Source organism: Stenella coeruleoalba (genome assembly GCF_951394435.1).
Source record: "Stenella coeruleoalba genome assembly, chromosome: 8".
NCBI lineage: Eukaryota > Metazoa > Chordata > Mammalia > Artiodactyla > Delphinidae > Stenella > Stenella coeruleoalba.
Genome location: NC_137154.1, coordinates 2,396,034 through 2,410,103, shown reverse-complemented (window position 1 = coordinate 2,410,103; position 14,070 = coordinate 2,396,034). Strand labels below are relative to the sequence as shown.

At 56.9% G+C, this 14,070-nt stretch overlaps 2 protein-coding genes across 4 annotated transcripts in view; both read left to right on the top strand.

Moving 5' to 3' along the window:
* OSBPL5 (oxysterol binding protein like 5) overlaps positions 1 to 3,821 on the top strand; it is a 65,267-nt gene extending 61,446 nt beyond the window's left edge. For all 3 annotated transcript variants that reach the window (XM_079929709.1, XM_079929710.1, XM_079929708.1), the window contains 3 exons: positions 355 to 493; positions 932 to 1,034; positions 2,730 to 3,821. In XM_079929709.1, the coding sequence (XP_079785835.1) occupies positions 355 to 493; positions 932 to 1,034; positions 2,730 to 2,868 (381 nt within the window). In that variant the 3' untranslated portion in view covers positions 2,869 to 3,821. The remainder of the gene's footprint in view (positions 1 to 354; positions 494 to 931; positions 1,035 to 2,729) is intronic.
* A 2,421-nt stretch (positions 3,822 to 6,242) lies between these two features.
* LOC307189847 (tumor necrosis factor receptor superfamily member 26-like) lies at positions 6,243 to 10,264 on the top strand (the record flags this gene model as incomplete). The annotated part of the gene is made up of 5 exons (XM_079928341.1): positions 6,243 to 6,296; positions 7,072 to 7,159; positions 8,084 to 8,212; positions 9,709 to 9,836; positions 10,085 to 10,264. 5 exons carry the CDS (start codon positions 6,243 to 6,245, stop codon positions 10,088 to 10,090), a joined length of 405 nt encoding a protein of 134 aa, XP_079784467.1. The 3' UTR covers positions 10,091 to 10,264.
* Between the last annotated feature and the right edge of the window lie 3,806 nt (positions 10,265 to 14,070).

The window sequence follows — 14,070 nt, the reverse complement described above, 5'->3', positions numbered from 1 at the left end:
ACACACTGAGCGGGTCCCTGGCCCCACCCCCATCATCTCCGCATGTACTGGGCAGGACCTCGTGACGGTCCCCAGGCCGCCGCAGAGGGGCCAGCAGTCTGCATTACCCCTGAGGACCCTGAGGCCCGGGGGGAGTGAGGCTCCAGTCCAGGCAGGGCCAGACCTCCTCTGTGCACCCAGAGCCAGCAGTTCCCTCCTCCGCCGGCCACCTCCTCGGAGCTGCCCTGGTATAAGCCCACCACCACGTCCCCAAGGCCAGCGACACCCCAGCAGGTCCCCGAGGGCACGGCGGGCGCACGAGGGTGCGGTGGGTGTGGGTGAGCTCCCGGCCACAGCCGCTCCATCTCCCTCCAGGGGTCTGGCCCCGACCGGCGGCTCCGCAAGGCCAGCGACCAGCCGTCTGGCCACAGCCAGGCCACCGAGAGCAGCGGCTCCACGCCCGAGTCCTGCCCAGAGCTCTCTGACGAGGAGGAGGACCGTGACTTCGCTCCCGGTGAGCCCTCCTGGGCCAGGCCCTCTTCAGGGCGGGAGGACAGAGAAGCCGAAGGGCAGAGGGGGGTGTGGGAGGGGGCCTGGCTCCCGAGTCTGCACTCAGGGGGCGGGGCCAGAGCGAGGGGCGGGGCTGTGACCTGTCCATCTGTCTGTGACTCTCCGGATTGGCTCCTGCCTCTCTGCCCCCTGCCCTCAAGGGCGTGCCTGTCTCCCCAGCTTGGTCCCCGCCTCTGGGCGAATCAGAGGCCAGCGGAGCCCGGGGTTCCCTCTGGAAACATCCCTCGGCACCACCTCCCTGTGTTATTAGCTTCACCTGAAGGCTCCTGTGAGGTGGGACACGGCCCCACGACCCCACCTGCCGGCTCCCCAGACATCCCCGCTCATCCTCACTTCTCCCCCCCACCCCGTGTTCCCTTGTCCCCCGGGTCCTGCGTCCCAGGCTGCAAGAGCCCGTGCCCTCGGTGTGGGAAGGAAGCGTGGCGGCTGCAGTTGCTGCACGAGGGGATCCTGTCCATCCGGGAGGCCCAGCAGGAGCTACATAGGTGGGCCATGCTCGGGGGTCCAGCCGGGGCTCCGGGTCAGAGAGCAGGAGAGCCAGAGCCGGCGGGGGGTGAGGGCAGGCGTTCACCTGCACTGTCACTTGGGCTAGAACCCTCAGGACTTCAGCCAGTCTGGCTACTGGGCGAGGACAGGGGACCTCCTGGGTTCTGCCCTCTGCGAGGGGCGGGCAGGGCAGAACGCGGCGTGTGAACAGGCTGAGCTGGCAAGGAGGATGCTGGGTCTGGCGGGGGCTTGATGGAGTCCAGGTGAACCAGGGCAGGGCTGCCCGTGCTTGTGGCGGGTGGAGCAGACAGAAGCTGGAAGGAGGTGCTGCCGGCACCGGCTCCCCCGAGGATGCCTCCGGCCGCCCCGCGGTGGCCCCAGCTCCAAGAATAGTGGGTCCTCGGGAACAGCTGGGTGAGTCATCGCGGGGAAGACTGGGAACACACTCTATTTGCCGGCACCAGGAGGCAGAGCCCTGCTTGCCAGCTCTGCCCCAGAGCCAGGCTCCCGGCTCCAGCAGGGCTGCAGGACTCCCGGCCTGTGGGACCTCGGGCTGTCCCTGCCTCAGTCTCCCCATCTGTGAACTGGGGTGACAGCAGTGGCCCTGGGGCGGGAAGAGGATGGAGCAGAGGGATGAGCTCTGTGCCTGGCACCCAGCGAGCACTTAACCAGCTGTTAGCATCGGAGCCGCCCTCGGAAGCCTAGAATTTCATGCCTGTGACCCACCCATATGCGGCATAGAGGCGTTTCACACCGTTTTAGCACCCCACTCCACTGCAGGCTGTGTGGGGCTGAGAGAGGGAGAGGAATGCTGTCTCCATGGTCAGGGAGGGCTTCCTGGAGGAGGATGCAGGTGGGCAGGGAGGAGCTGCAAAGGGGGAGAGCAGAGGCCAGCACTGAGAGCAGAGGGCACCACAGGTGGGCCGCTGTCGGGAGAAGGGCGAGTCAGGTGAGGGGGCGGAGATGGTGGAGCTGAGCCCAGAGGCCGTGGGAGCCGGGGGGGGGGGGGGGGGGGTGTCGGGTGGCCATCTAGCACCACAGGAGGAGACTAGCTGCGAGGCGGGTGGCTGGGAGAACCGCCGGAAGCTTCTGCCGAGGTCCAGACACACACTGACGTCAGAGTCCAGGGCGGGGCTGTGGGTTTCCTGGGCTGCCGTACAGAGTACCACAGGGAAGCAGCTTCAACCACAGACATTTACCTCTCCCAGTCCTGGAGGCTGGCAGTCCAAGATCAGTGCAGGGCTGGTCCTCCTGAGGCCTCTCCTCGGCGTGTAGACGGCCGTCTTCTCCCTGGTCCTCACGGGGTCGTCCCTCTGTGTGTGTCTGTGTCCTGACCTCCTCTTCTTATAAGGACAGCAGTCCTACGGGATTAGGGCCCATCCTAGTGGCCGCATTTTACTTTATTCACCTCTTTAAAGGTCACATCTCCAAATACAGTTGCATTCTGGGGCGCTGGGGGTCAGGATTCCAACAGAGGATTTTGGGGGACACAGTTCAGCCCATAACAATGGAGGTGGGAGGGAGGATGTAAGAGGCCCAGCTCCCCCAGCCTTGACCCCCCCCCGGAATGTGTGCCCAGGAAGCGCAGTGCAGCCACTGGGCCCTGGGTCCCTCCCCCCCTTGCACCCCGGGGCAGGGACGTGCCACCCTGCCTGGGCTGGCCCCAGCTGAACTGCGGTGCCCTATCATTCCAGGCATCTCTCGGCCGTGCTGAGCTCCACGGCACAGGCCAGGCAGGCACCAGCCCCAGGCCTCTTGCACAGTCCCCGCTCGTGGTTCCTGCTCTGCATGTTCCTGGCGTGTCAGCTGCTCATTAACTACATCCTCAAATAAGAGCCCTTCGGGGACGGCGTGGGCATCGCCTGCAGAACTCGGGCAGCCCCAGCCTCCCTCCCAGGCACCTAGCACTTTAAGCCAGCCCCGTGGAGGCAGAGACCCAGCGAGCACGGCCTCTGTGGACAGAGGGGCCCAGGGCGGCACAACAGCAGGAGGGACCTGGGGGGCCACACGGGGTCCTCCCGGGGAGGCGCTGGCCTTAATGCTGAAGCCAAATGCCACATTCGTCGTGCACTGCACCCCCTGGTGACCTCGTCCCATCCTCCCTGGTCAGCCTCAGGGGATTGATGGCGGAGGGGCAGGAGAGCCTGCAGGTCTCTGGATGTCGTTCCCCAGCAGGGGTGAGTGGGGGCGTTGAGGAGCAAGCCGGGACCCCAGGCCCTCCTTGGGCCTGACACACAGGCCAGCCCTTCCTGAGACCCTGCCCACATTGCCCTGGAGGGGCCACGGGTGGGCTGCTTCGGAGAGGGCGCTTGGGGCTTTATTCTGCCTTTGTGCTGTCTGGACAGAGCCCAGTTCCTATACCTACAGGACCCGCCCCACCTCCCTCAGCCAGGACGTGCCAAGCTGGGGCGGGCACACGTGAGCACGGCGTGCCTGGGGACAGCGTCCCCGGCCCGGAGCCTGAGTTGGACACTTTGCTCAGACTGATGCACGGTCTTCTCCTCCCACACGTTTTTAATAAACGCAATCGCAATATTTTAGGCAGGCTGCAGACAGCGCCTGGCGTCTGGCCTCCATTCCTGTGTCAAATGCCAGGGTGTGTGTGTGTGTGTGTGTGTGTGTGTGTGTGTGTGTGTGTGTGAGCATCTGCACATATAGATACACACGGAGCCTTAAACTATGTTGTGACGGTGTCATCTGAGCTGATTGTCCAGTTTATGTACCCATGTTCTTATCCTCCCCCAGTTTGGGGACATGTCTTTGCTCCATCCCTTGAAATAAACAAGACACACATATTGTGTGTGTTGTCTTCTTGGGGAACTTCTGGAAACTGGTGGGGGTGGGATGTCTTTCAGGGGAGAAGCTCAATGCCAGCAGAAGCTGTCTGGGGCTGGAGGGGCCCAGGGAAGGGTCCGAGGCCCTGAGGATGGAGGGAGGAGGTCCGTGAAGGATGGGGGTGCAGTTTGCAGGGAGCAGTTAGAAGCTGCCCACCCTGCTGAGCCAGCGCCAGGAAGCTGGGGTCCTGTCAAACAGCCGCTGAGCCAGCTGAGGACACGGGAGGGGCGCTGCCCACCGGGGCCTCCAGGGTGGCCCTCAAGCCCATTTGGCCTGGTCCCTTCTCCACAGTAACAGCCCCCTCCCTGCCCTGCTGCCCCCAGCCCAGCCCTTCAGTTCCACTGTGGCCACCATTGCCAGTACTCACAAACACCAGGGCCAGGTGAGTGGGCCTCCCTTTTCTGGGACAGCCCAGGATACCCCTGAAGGGGAGGGTGGGGACAGCTGACCGCAGACCCCATGCACCACAGTACAGGGAGACTGCAGCCCAGCCCTGACAGTACATGAAGGAGGAAAGACACAGAGGGAGAGGCCACAGGACAGGATGGACTTGGACTGGAGCCGAGGAAGGGGCAGGTGGGCACTGCCATCCCAGCCCTCACGCCTGCACCAAGCAGACGGGACTCCCAGGATCCCGCATCGAGGGCAGTCCCCCTAGACTGGCTCTGGATCCCACGTGGTTGTCCCTCCCTGCTGAGGGTGGGTGCTTTCCAGGTGGAAGTATTCTGCACCTTGTTACTGAGGCAGGCTGCTCTGGACCCAAAGCCCTGGGCCACCTATCTTGCACCCTGACCCCTTCAGAGCCAGACGGGGCCACCCTGCTGCAGCCTGATCCACCAGCCCCTCCAACCCCTGACCCCTGCAGCCTCGGAATCTCCTCCAGAATTCTCTTTATGTCCTTGGTAGGCCAAGAACTACTCTAAATAACGAGGAAAAGAAAGCTGGGTGGGCATCGTCCCAGGGGAACAGGAGGCCAATGCCCAGAGGGGTGGCTGCAAGGGCATCACGCAGCCCCTCGTGCAGGAAAAGCCTGGACGTGGTTTCAGGGTCCATCAGCCAACTCTCGGGTGTCCAGATGCTGGTGGTTAAATCTAGAATGATGTAGGGTCCAGAGCTGGGCCTCCCACCCTCACGTCCACTCAGTACCCATTTCCCCGCCCCACTGACAGTGTGCCTGGCTTGGCTCCCAGGGCATGTGGGCAGGAAGAGGATGTTGCAGCTGGACTAGGAGAGTGGAAGCTCAGGAGGGCCTGTGCGGGGGCCCCACCTCACCCTCTAGGAGACTCAGAGCAGCAGAGAGAGGCTGAGGAGATGCACTTCCTGGGGACACAGTGACAGTCACCTCACCTTGTCACCTCCTTGGGTGAACAGCCAGCAACCTCTAGTAGGAAGAACTTCTAGCAGAAGCGACCTGGGTCCCAGACAGGGCAGAGAGACTCAAGCAGCTGAGCGGGTCCCCTGGAGTACGGGATTCCGGGTGGGGGCGGGGGACGTTGGAGGAGGTTGAGGAGATGAAGGGGCGCGAAGCTCCCTGTGGATGTGCCTGGGCTGCATCCTGCTCTCCCCACGAAGGAAGGGTCTCCTCCCCTTGAATCCCTCTCATCCACCTCACCCGCCTCCCTCATCAACGTCGCTCCCGCGGGCAGCTCAAAAGATGCTGTGGGCTGAGGCGGGGAGGGAGAGACAGACGCTCGGTGTGCGGCGTCCACCTGAGCCCAGGTCGGAGCCCCTGGGGCATCTGGGGCCGAGGGCGCAGGAGGGGCGGGTGAGGGGGGACCGGCGGTCGGCAGCGTGCTCGCCCAGGAGGGGCTGGGGAGGGGGGCGCGGCAAGCGAGGCGCTCCGTCCTTTCCTTTGCAGCGGGGGCTGTGCATACACCCTGCCCTCCCCCGCCCCCTCGGAAGCGACTGGGCAACAAGTTAAACTTGGGGGGAGGGCCGGGAATGGCCGTCCCGGGGGCACCGAAGCCCGAAGCCCATCGGTGGCCCCGGCGCGGCGACGGCCTGGGCTGAAGACCTCGGCATCTGAGGCGGGAGGCGCGGGGTCCAGGGACGGGCAGGGCCGAAACGCGAGTCTAGGACCACCGGTCCTAGGCGTCTCCTCCGCGTGGCCGACCTACGAGAATTCGGAGAAGCGGAAAGTACCGCTTCCAGCTGGGAGGCGCGGCAACTGGGAGACACCGCAACTGGGAGGCGGAGCCCGTGGGTGGGGCGAGGGGAAGGCCGTCCGCTCCGATTGGGTACTTTGGTCAGAAGATCCCCTCCGATTGGCTATGAAGTCAGAAAGTCCTCAGTGAATGGGGCCCGGGGGGTCGACGGGTAGCCAGACTTGGAAGTGTGACCGCAGTTGTCAGCTCGTCCGGAGAGGCATCGCGATGGAGCCCCGGGCGCGCGCTGTCCTGGCGGTGCTGCTGCTGCTCGCGGCGCAGGTGGGACGGCGGCGGAGGGGCTCGGGGGAGGGAGGACTCTGAGAACGGGAAGGGGGCTGTGGCCTGGGCGCGCGTCCGGAGCGAGGATGACGCGGGCGGCGGGACATCCCGCACCCCGGTTCCCATCCGGAGCAGGTCTCAACGGAAGTTTCCTGCACCCAAAGGCCCAGGCGGGGCCGAGCCCGCTGCACATCCTTGGTGACTGAGCGCGGGGAGCCCCAGTGGAAGGGGGGGGGCATGCGAGGGACGGGACTGCGGAGGGCCGGGGCTGCGGGGGGCTGAGTGTGTGTGTGTGTGTGTGTGTGTGTGTGTGTGTGTGTGTGTACATTCAAATATATAATACAAAGATGTACACATACACACTCAGATCCCCGTTCCCAACCCATAGACAATATCCTTTCTTAACACAGTCTATATGCAACAGGTGAAGCAATTAACTATAGACTAGAAAAAATCAAATACTAAATTCCAAAGGTTTACTACCACAAAGGGTCTAGTTCTGGCCATGCAAATAAAATAGGCTCCTACCATCTAAGTAGTCAACACATCCACATGCATTTGGGAACTGAAGAACATATTCCCCCCAAATAATACTGCTCTGTATCGCGAGTGGAACAGCACGGAGATGCTCCCCCGAGGAAGCCCACTTCCACGAGGGAGGCAGTGCTCCAGGTTGGGGGGTGACTGCCACTCCTTGCTCAGGGGTTTCGGTGTCTGCTTCCATCAGGAGCAGAGGCATCTTTTGATAATGTCAATATCCTCTTTCTGATTGAAGGTGACCATGGCAACCGGGGAGACCCGGTGTAACCCGGGCGAGTATGAGGTTACCAGCCTTCGCCGCTGCAGCAAACTCTGCCCGGCTGGTGAGTCTGGGACCACTTCCAGAGCCTTCCGGGGCAGACCCTGCCTGGGAGGAGGGAGGCCGCAGTCCCTTCGAGCAGAGCTGGGGGCTGCCTGTGGGGAGTACCTGGCTGTCTGTGGGTGGGAGGGCCTCTCCTGGGCAGCTGCCCAGTGCCCCACCTCTGCACCCACCTTGGGGGCTCTCGTGTGAACAGAGTGGTGTGTGCTTGTTTTGAGATGGGTGAGGTGAGTTCAGCAGGGCTTGGAGGACAGAAGTGAGGACCCATGCCCAGGCTGGACACGCCCACCTTCCCACCCGCACCCCATCCACACTCAGACAGGTGTGCCCATGTGATCAATGAAAGTCCCTTCATGGCCTCCTCTTGTAAGGGTCCAGCCACACACCTGTACCATCACCATGGGCATCGTCTACTCACACACACCTGCACACGTGCCTCATTTTATCCGGGAAAGTGTGCCTTCCGGGGCTCCTGGTTCAGAGACCAAACACCCAAAACCTGGACACTCAGCCCCGTATCCTCCCCACACACACACGTGCACACCCACCAATACACACACTACATACATCTATACACACACATCCATGCATTCACACGCACACCTACATGAACCACATGTAGGAAAGAAAGGGACACAGTTGGTCCAACATGAAATCTTGTGACCTCTGCCCAGCACCCACATACTGCATGTCATCAGTAAAAGCCAAGGGGCAATTCAGGTCCCCGGTTTCTGGGACACCTGTGGCCTCGGATCAGTCCAGAATGTTCCAAGGAGACGGGAGGAGAGGGGTGGGTACTGTGCAGGGCGTCTGGCCTCCAGGTGCCTTGGGACCTCCTCATGCAGAGGCCTCAGAGACCAGGCGGGGTCTGCGGCAGAGCAGGACAGCCCTGGACACCCACCTCCCCTCCGTGTACCACCTGCCACAGGCTACTACGTCAGCAAATACATAGACCGGGACCACAGCGTTGGAGAATGCAGGAAGTGCGAGTCTGGAACCTTCCGGGCCCACCCCAGTAAGAAGAGCAGCTGCGTGCCGTGTTCCCAGTGCCGGGAGGGTGAGTGGGCTGCCGTCCAGGCAACGTGCCCCTGTCGACTGGCCCTGTGGGAACCTCCCCAAAGGAAATTATCACAGAGGAACACGGGGATGGGGCTGCTAGAGCAGACATCACAAAGTGCTTGTTTTTTTTTTGGTTTTGTTTTTTGCGATACGCGGGCCTCTCACTGTTGTGGCCTCTCCCGTCACGGAGCACAGGCTCCGGACGCGCAGGGTCAGCGGCCATGGCTCACGGGCCCAGCCGCTCCGCGGCATGTGGGATCTTCCCGGACCGGGGCACGAACCCGCGTCCCCTGCATCGGCAGGCGGACTCTCAACCACTGCGCCACCAGGGAAGCCCCAAAGTGCTTGTTTTTATCATGATGCTGTATGTATTGGCTAAAGAATCAGCCTACAGGTCATTAGGGTCTCAGAGTTGCTGTGTATAAGGATGATACACAGAAGTTCTTCCAAATCTCTGTATATCAGTGACATTGTTTTTTAAAATGTAATTGAAAAATGCCACTTCCATTAGCAAAAAAACCCCAAACAAACAAGATTCTTTGGAATAAATCTCGCAAAGCACGTATAAATGTGTAAGTGAACAAGCAACATTTAAGGACATCTAAATACGGAGCGGAGCACCACAAGGTAGTAAGCAGGAAGGCTCAACGTTTTGTTGGGGGGTCTTTTGGGCCGCACGGTGTAACTTGCAGCATCTTAGTGCCTGACCAGGAACCGAACCTGGGCCACAGCAGTGACAGCGCTGCGTCCTAACCACTGGACAGATAGGGAACTCCCTCAGTGTTTTAAAAGTATCAGTTTTCCCAGGAATGGTTCTTAGGTTTAGTGCATTCCCAATGAAAATCCCAACAGAATGTATCAACTTATCATGCCATACACCTCAAGTAGATACAATTTTTATTTTTAAAAAGTAAACTATCCCAATAGGAGATTTCATAAAACTGGCTATGCTGACAGTTGCCAAAACAACTTCCTTCTTTCCTAAAGGAGGAAAACAAGATAGCACACTGGCTCCCCCAAGTACTAGGACTCTGTACAGAGAGACAGTTCAGCAGTGTGATATTCACGTGGGGGTGGACAGTGGGCCCCGTGGAAATAGCCCCGTAGATGTGAAATGTGGGGTGTGGCCCCATGAGCGAGCCCGTCACAGGCGAAAGGCGGAATCCCCCAGTGATGCTGGGAGAGACCGTTCAGTGTCCACACTGAGTAGTGCTCTTCTGATCTTTGTGGGGCAAACGAGATGGACAGAATGATTTGGGGGTGTTTCTGAGCAGTTGGCCCTGTGCCCCAGCCCAGATTGCAGGGGCACCCACGGGCCCCTCCACAGACACTCCGGATGCAGGGGATGAGGTCTGGCTGGTCCCTGTCTCCATCCCTGCTGGGGAAGGAGGGGGGTGACGATTCTGAGGCTTTGACTACGAACCTGGACGTGGCCGGCGTGGGCAGGACAGAGTCCAGGCCCCTGTGACTGACCCTCGGCCTTCCCTCCAGCAGATCAGGAGGTGGTGACTGAATGCTCCCCAACTAGCGACCGGCTATGCCAGTGCAAGCAGGGCAACTTCTACTGCGACTCCATGGACTGCACAGAGAGCTGCTTCCGGTGCAAAAGGTGTTGGCCTGGGGTGTGTGAGCTGATCAAACAGGCCTGGGCGTGGGTTCCCTTCCTCCATTTACTGCCTGTTTGGCTTTGGGTCACTTATTCTTCCGTCCCCTTCCCGGAGCCTCCGTTTTCCCATGTGTAAAATGGGGCTAATGGTAGCACCTGCCCCACAGAGGTGTCCTGAAATTAAGTCAGACAAGTCACCTGGATGTTTCCACCTGGTGACGGACTGGAGTCAATGCTCCTTCCTTCCTTCCTTCCTTCCTTCAGGTGTGATCATGAGCCCCGCTGTGGCCTGCAGGTCTTATGGCAGGCCTGGCGCCCCCAGCCATGGTGGAGACCATCCCAACACCTGTACAGTGACAAGCCCATGAGGGACAGAGGGGATGCTAGAGACAGCTCTCTAGAGCAGATGCCCCGTGAGGGAGGGAGGGAGGAAGCTCCAGGCAAAGGAAACCACAGGCAGAGAGGACGGCAGTACCACGCCCTGAGGCAGGGTGGGATGCCCACTGTCATGGTAAGAGTCTCCTGGGGCTGCTGTAACAAAGCACAAGTGAGTGGCTTTTAATCAACAGCAGAAATGTATTCTTTCATGGTTCTGGAGACCGGAAGTCCGAAATCAAGGTGTCAGCAGCCGTGCTCCCTCCGAAGACTCCCAGGGAGGAATTTCCCTCGCTCCCTCAGCTTTCCGTGTTGCCGGCAGTCCTTGGCGCTCCTTGGCTTGTAGACACATCACTTCAATCTCTGCTTCCACCTCCAGGTGGTCTTCTCCCTGTGTGCTTTTGTGTATCTGCATCTTCACGTGGCCTTCTCTCTGCCTGCATACAATTTCCTTCTTCTAAGGACGCTGGTCATTGATTCAGGTCCACCCTGATCCAGTATGACCTCATCTTAACACGATGACATCTGCAGAGACCGCATTTCCAAATAAGGTCCCATTCTGTGGTTTCGAGTGGGCACAGATTTTGGGGGGGCTTTGGGGAAGACACTTACAGCGGTAAAGCCACTTGTAAAATCGTTCACGTTTGTAGACTACTAAATACAACTCAGACCATGTTGAACTGTTGGCTTGGGAACCGGACAAGTCCAGAGTAAGGACTGCCCTCGGGTCTGGTCTGATCAGGGCTCTGGCTTCTCTGGACTTGCTTGCCTGTCCCCTTCTCCATGAGCTTCATCTTTAGGCTGAGTTCCCTCTTGGTAGAGATATGGCTACAGCAGGTCCAGTCCTCATAGCCACGCACATCTCTATCCGGGAACAGAGGCAGAGGGAGGCCCCTCCCCTATATATCAGAGAATCCTCAAGCTTTATTCTCATTGAGCCAATTTGGGCCAGGTAGCCCAGGAAATGCCAGACACTGATGGCCTGAAGCCTGGTGGGGCAGGACAGGACCTGGGGCTGGTCCCTCGAACCCCTGACAGGTGGGTTTTAAGAAGGATGCTTTGGGCTGGGCCTGGGCGGGGAGAAGTAATGCTCAGGGTTTCTTTATTCTTCCTCTCAGGTGTGAAGACAGCACCATCCTTCAACCCTGCAACGCCACAAGGGATACAGTTTGTGCCGTTAAAATTCATCCAGAGGCTGGTAAGGTCTGATTCTGTCTCTTAAATCCATAAAAGTAAAAAGTTGAGGCTCTGTGGGCCCTAAGGTCCCTGTTGTCACAATTTAACTCTGCTGATGTTGCTTGGCTGTGTGTGAATAAAACTTTATTTATAGCAGTGGACAGGACTTGGCCCATGGGTCACCGTTCATACACTCCTGTCTTGAGTAAGCAAATAGAATCCTTGGGGACAAGCGGTGGCTCTGCCATCCTTGTCCCCATGTTGGGGCCGTGTCGGCTCAGGCACTATTTTTTTTTTTTTTTTTTTTTTTTTTGCGGTACGCGGGCCTCTCACTGTTGTGGCCTCTCCCGCTGCGGAGCACAGGCTCCGGACGCGCAGGCTCAGCGGCCATGGCTCACGGGCCCAGCCGCTCTGCGGCACGTGGGATCCTCCCGGACCGGGGCACGAACCCGCGTCCCCTGCATCGGCAGGCAGACTCTCAACCACTGCACCACCAGGGAAGCCCCATTCTTTTTTTTATTATTGAAGTATAGTTGATTTACAATATTGTGTTAGTTTCTGGTGTACAGCAGTGATTCAGTTTTATATATATATATACATACACATATTCCTTTTCAGATTCTTTTCCATTATGGTTTATCCCAGGATACTGAATATAGTTCCCTGTGCTATACGGTAGGACCTTGTTGTTGGTCTATTTTATATATAGTAGTGTGTATCTGTTAATCCCAAACTCCTAATTTATCCCCCCCTCATCCCCCCTTACCCTTTGGTAATCATAAGTTTGTTTTCTACGTCTGTGAGTCTGCCTCTGTTTACTAAACATGTTCATTTGTGTCATATTTTAAGATTCCACACATAAGAGATTTCATGCGGTATTTGTCATTCTCTGCCTGACTGACTTCACTTCATGTGATCATCTCTAGGTCCATCCAGGTCCCTGAAGATGTCTTGCCCATTTTTATACTCGGTTGTCTGGGGTTTTCAGTTTCTTATTTTTGATGATTATTTATAAACATTGGTAATTATTTATAAGCTTGGGATACAAGCCCTTTGTATCGGATATCTGCACCCACCTCTGCCCCCGAGGGTGCCTTTTTACTCGCTTTATGGGGTCTCTTGTGGACAGAGGTCCTTCATTTTAATGAGGTCAAGTTTGTGGCTGTTTTCCACTATGTTTGGTACTCTTCCTCTCCCGGGTGAGAAATCTTTGCTCACCCGGAGAAAGTATTCTGCTCTGTGATCTGCCAGCAGCTTCGTGGTCTTACCTTTCTCTTTTTCACTCTACACGAACCTGGAATTGGTGTTTTGCGAGGTGTGAGGTAGGGGTCTAGGTTCAGTGTATGTTTTCCCACTGCACATATCGACTACCCCGTTTTGTGTTTTGAAGACGATCCCTCCCCCGCCCTCAGTGTTACTTGGTCATAACTGAGCGCCGTGTCCATCTGGGCTTCCTGTTTGTCTGTTCTGGGGCCAGTGCCACTTTCCTGCCAGCCTTGCCATTGGAGCTGAAGTCCCCCTTGCCTCCTTCCACAGGGTCGTCAGGCCACCCTTGGACTCAGCACATCCACTGAGACTTAAAAATCAGCTTGTCAGTTTCCTTCTGTTTTAAATAACATGCAAGGACCTTTTTTCTTTAAATTTTTACTGGAGTACAGTTGGTTTACAATGTGTTAGTTTCAGGTGTACAGCAGAGTGAATCAGTTATACGTACACATATATCCACTCTTTTTTCCCATATAGGGCATTACAGGGTACTGAGTAGAGTTCCCTGTGCTATACAGTAGGTCCTTATTAGTTATCTGTTTTATGTATAGTAGTGTGTATGTGTCAATCCCAATCTTCCAGTTTATCCCTCCCCGCCTTACCCCTGGTAACCATAAGTTTGATTTCTGCATCTGTAACTCTGTTTCTGTTTTGTACATAAGTTCATTTGTACCCTTTTTTTAGATTCCACATATGAGTGATATCATATGATATTTGTCTTTCTCTGTCTGACTTACTTCACTCAGTATGACAGTCTCTAAATCCATCCATGTTGCTGCAAGTGGCATTATTTCGTTCTCTTTTATGGCTGAGTAATGTTCCATTGTATATATACCACATCTTCTTTATCCATTCATCTGCTGATGGACATTTAGGTTGCTTCCATGCCCTGGCTATTGTAACTAGTGCTGCAGCGAACACTGGGGTGCATGTATCTTTTTGAATTATGGTTTTCTTCAGATATATGCCCAGGAATGAGTTTGCTGGATCGTATGGTAGTTCTATTTTTAGTTTTTTAAGGAACCTCCATACTGTTCTCCAATATGGCTGTACCAGTTTACGTTCCCACCAACAGTGTAGGAGGGTTCCCTCTTCTCCACACCCTCTCCAGCACTTGTTGTTTGTAGATTTTCTGATGATGCCCATTCTAACTGGTGTGAGGTGATACCCCACTGTAGTTCTGATTTGCATTACTCTAATAATTAGTGATGTTGAGCATCTTTTCATATGCTTTTTAGCCACCTGTATGCCTTCTTTGGAGAAATGTCTGTTTAGATCTTCCACCCATTTTTCGACTGGGCTGTTTGTTTTTTTAATATTGAGCTGCATGGGCTGTTTATATATTTTGGAGATTAATCCTTTGTCTGATGATTCATTTACAAATATTTTCTCCCGTTCTGAGGGTTGTCTTCTTGTTATGTTTATGGTTTCCT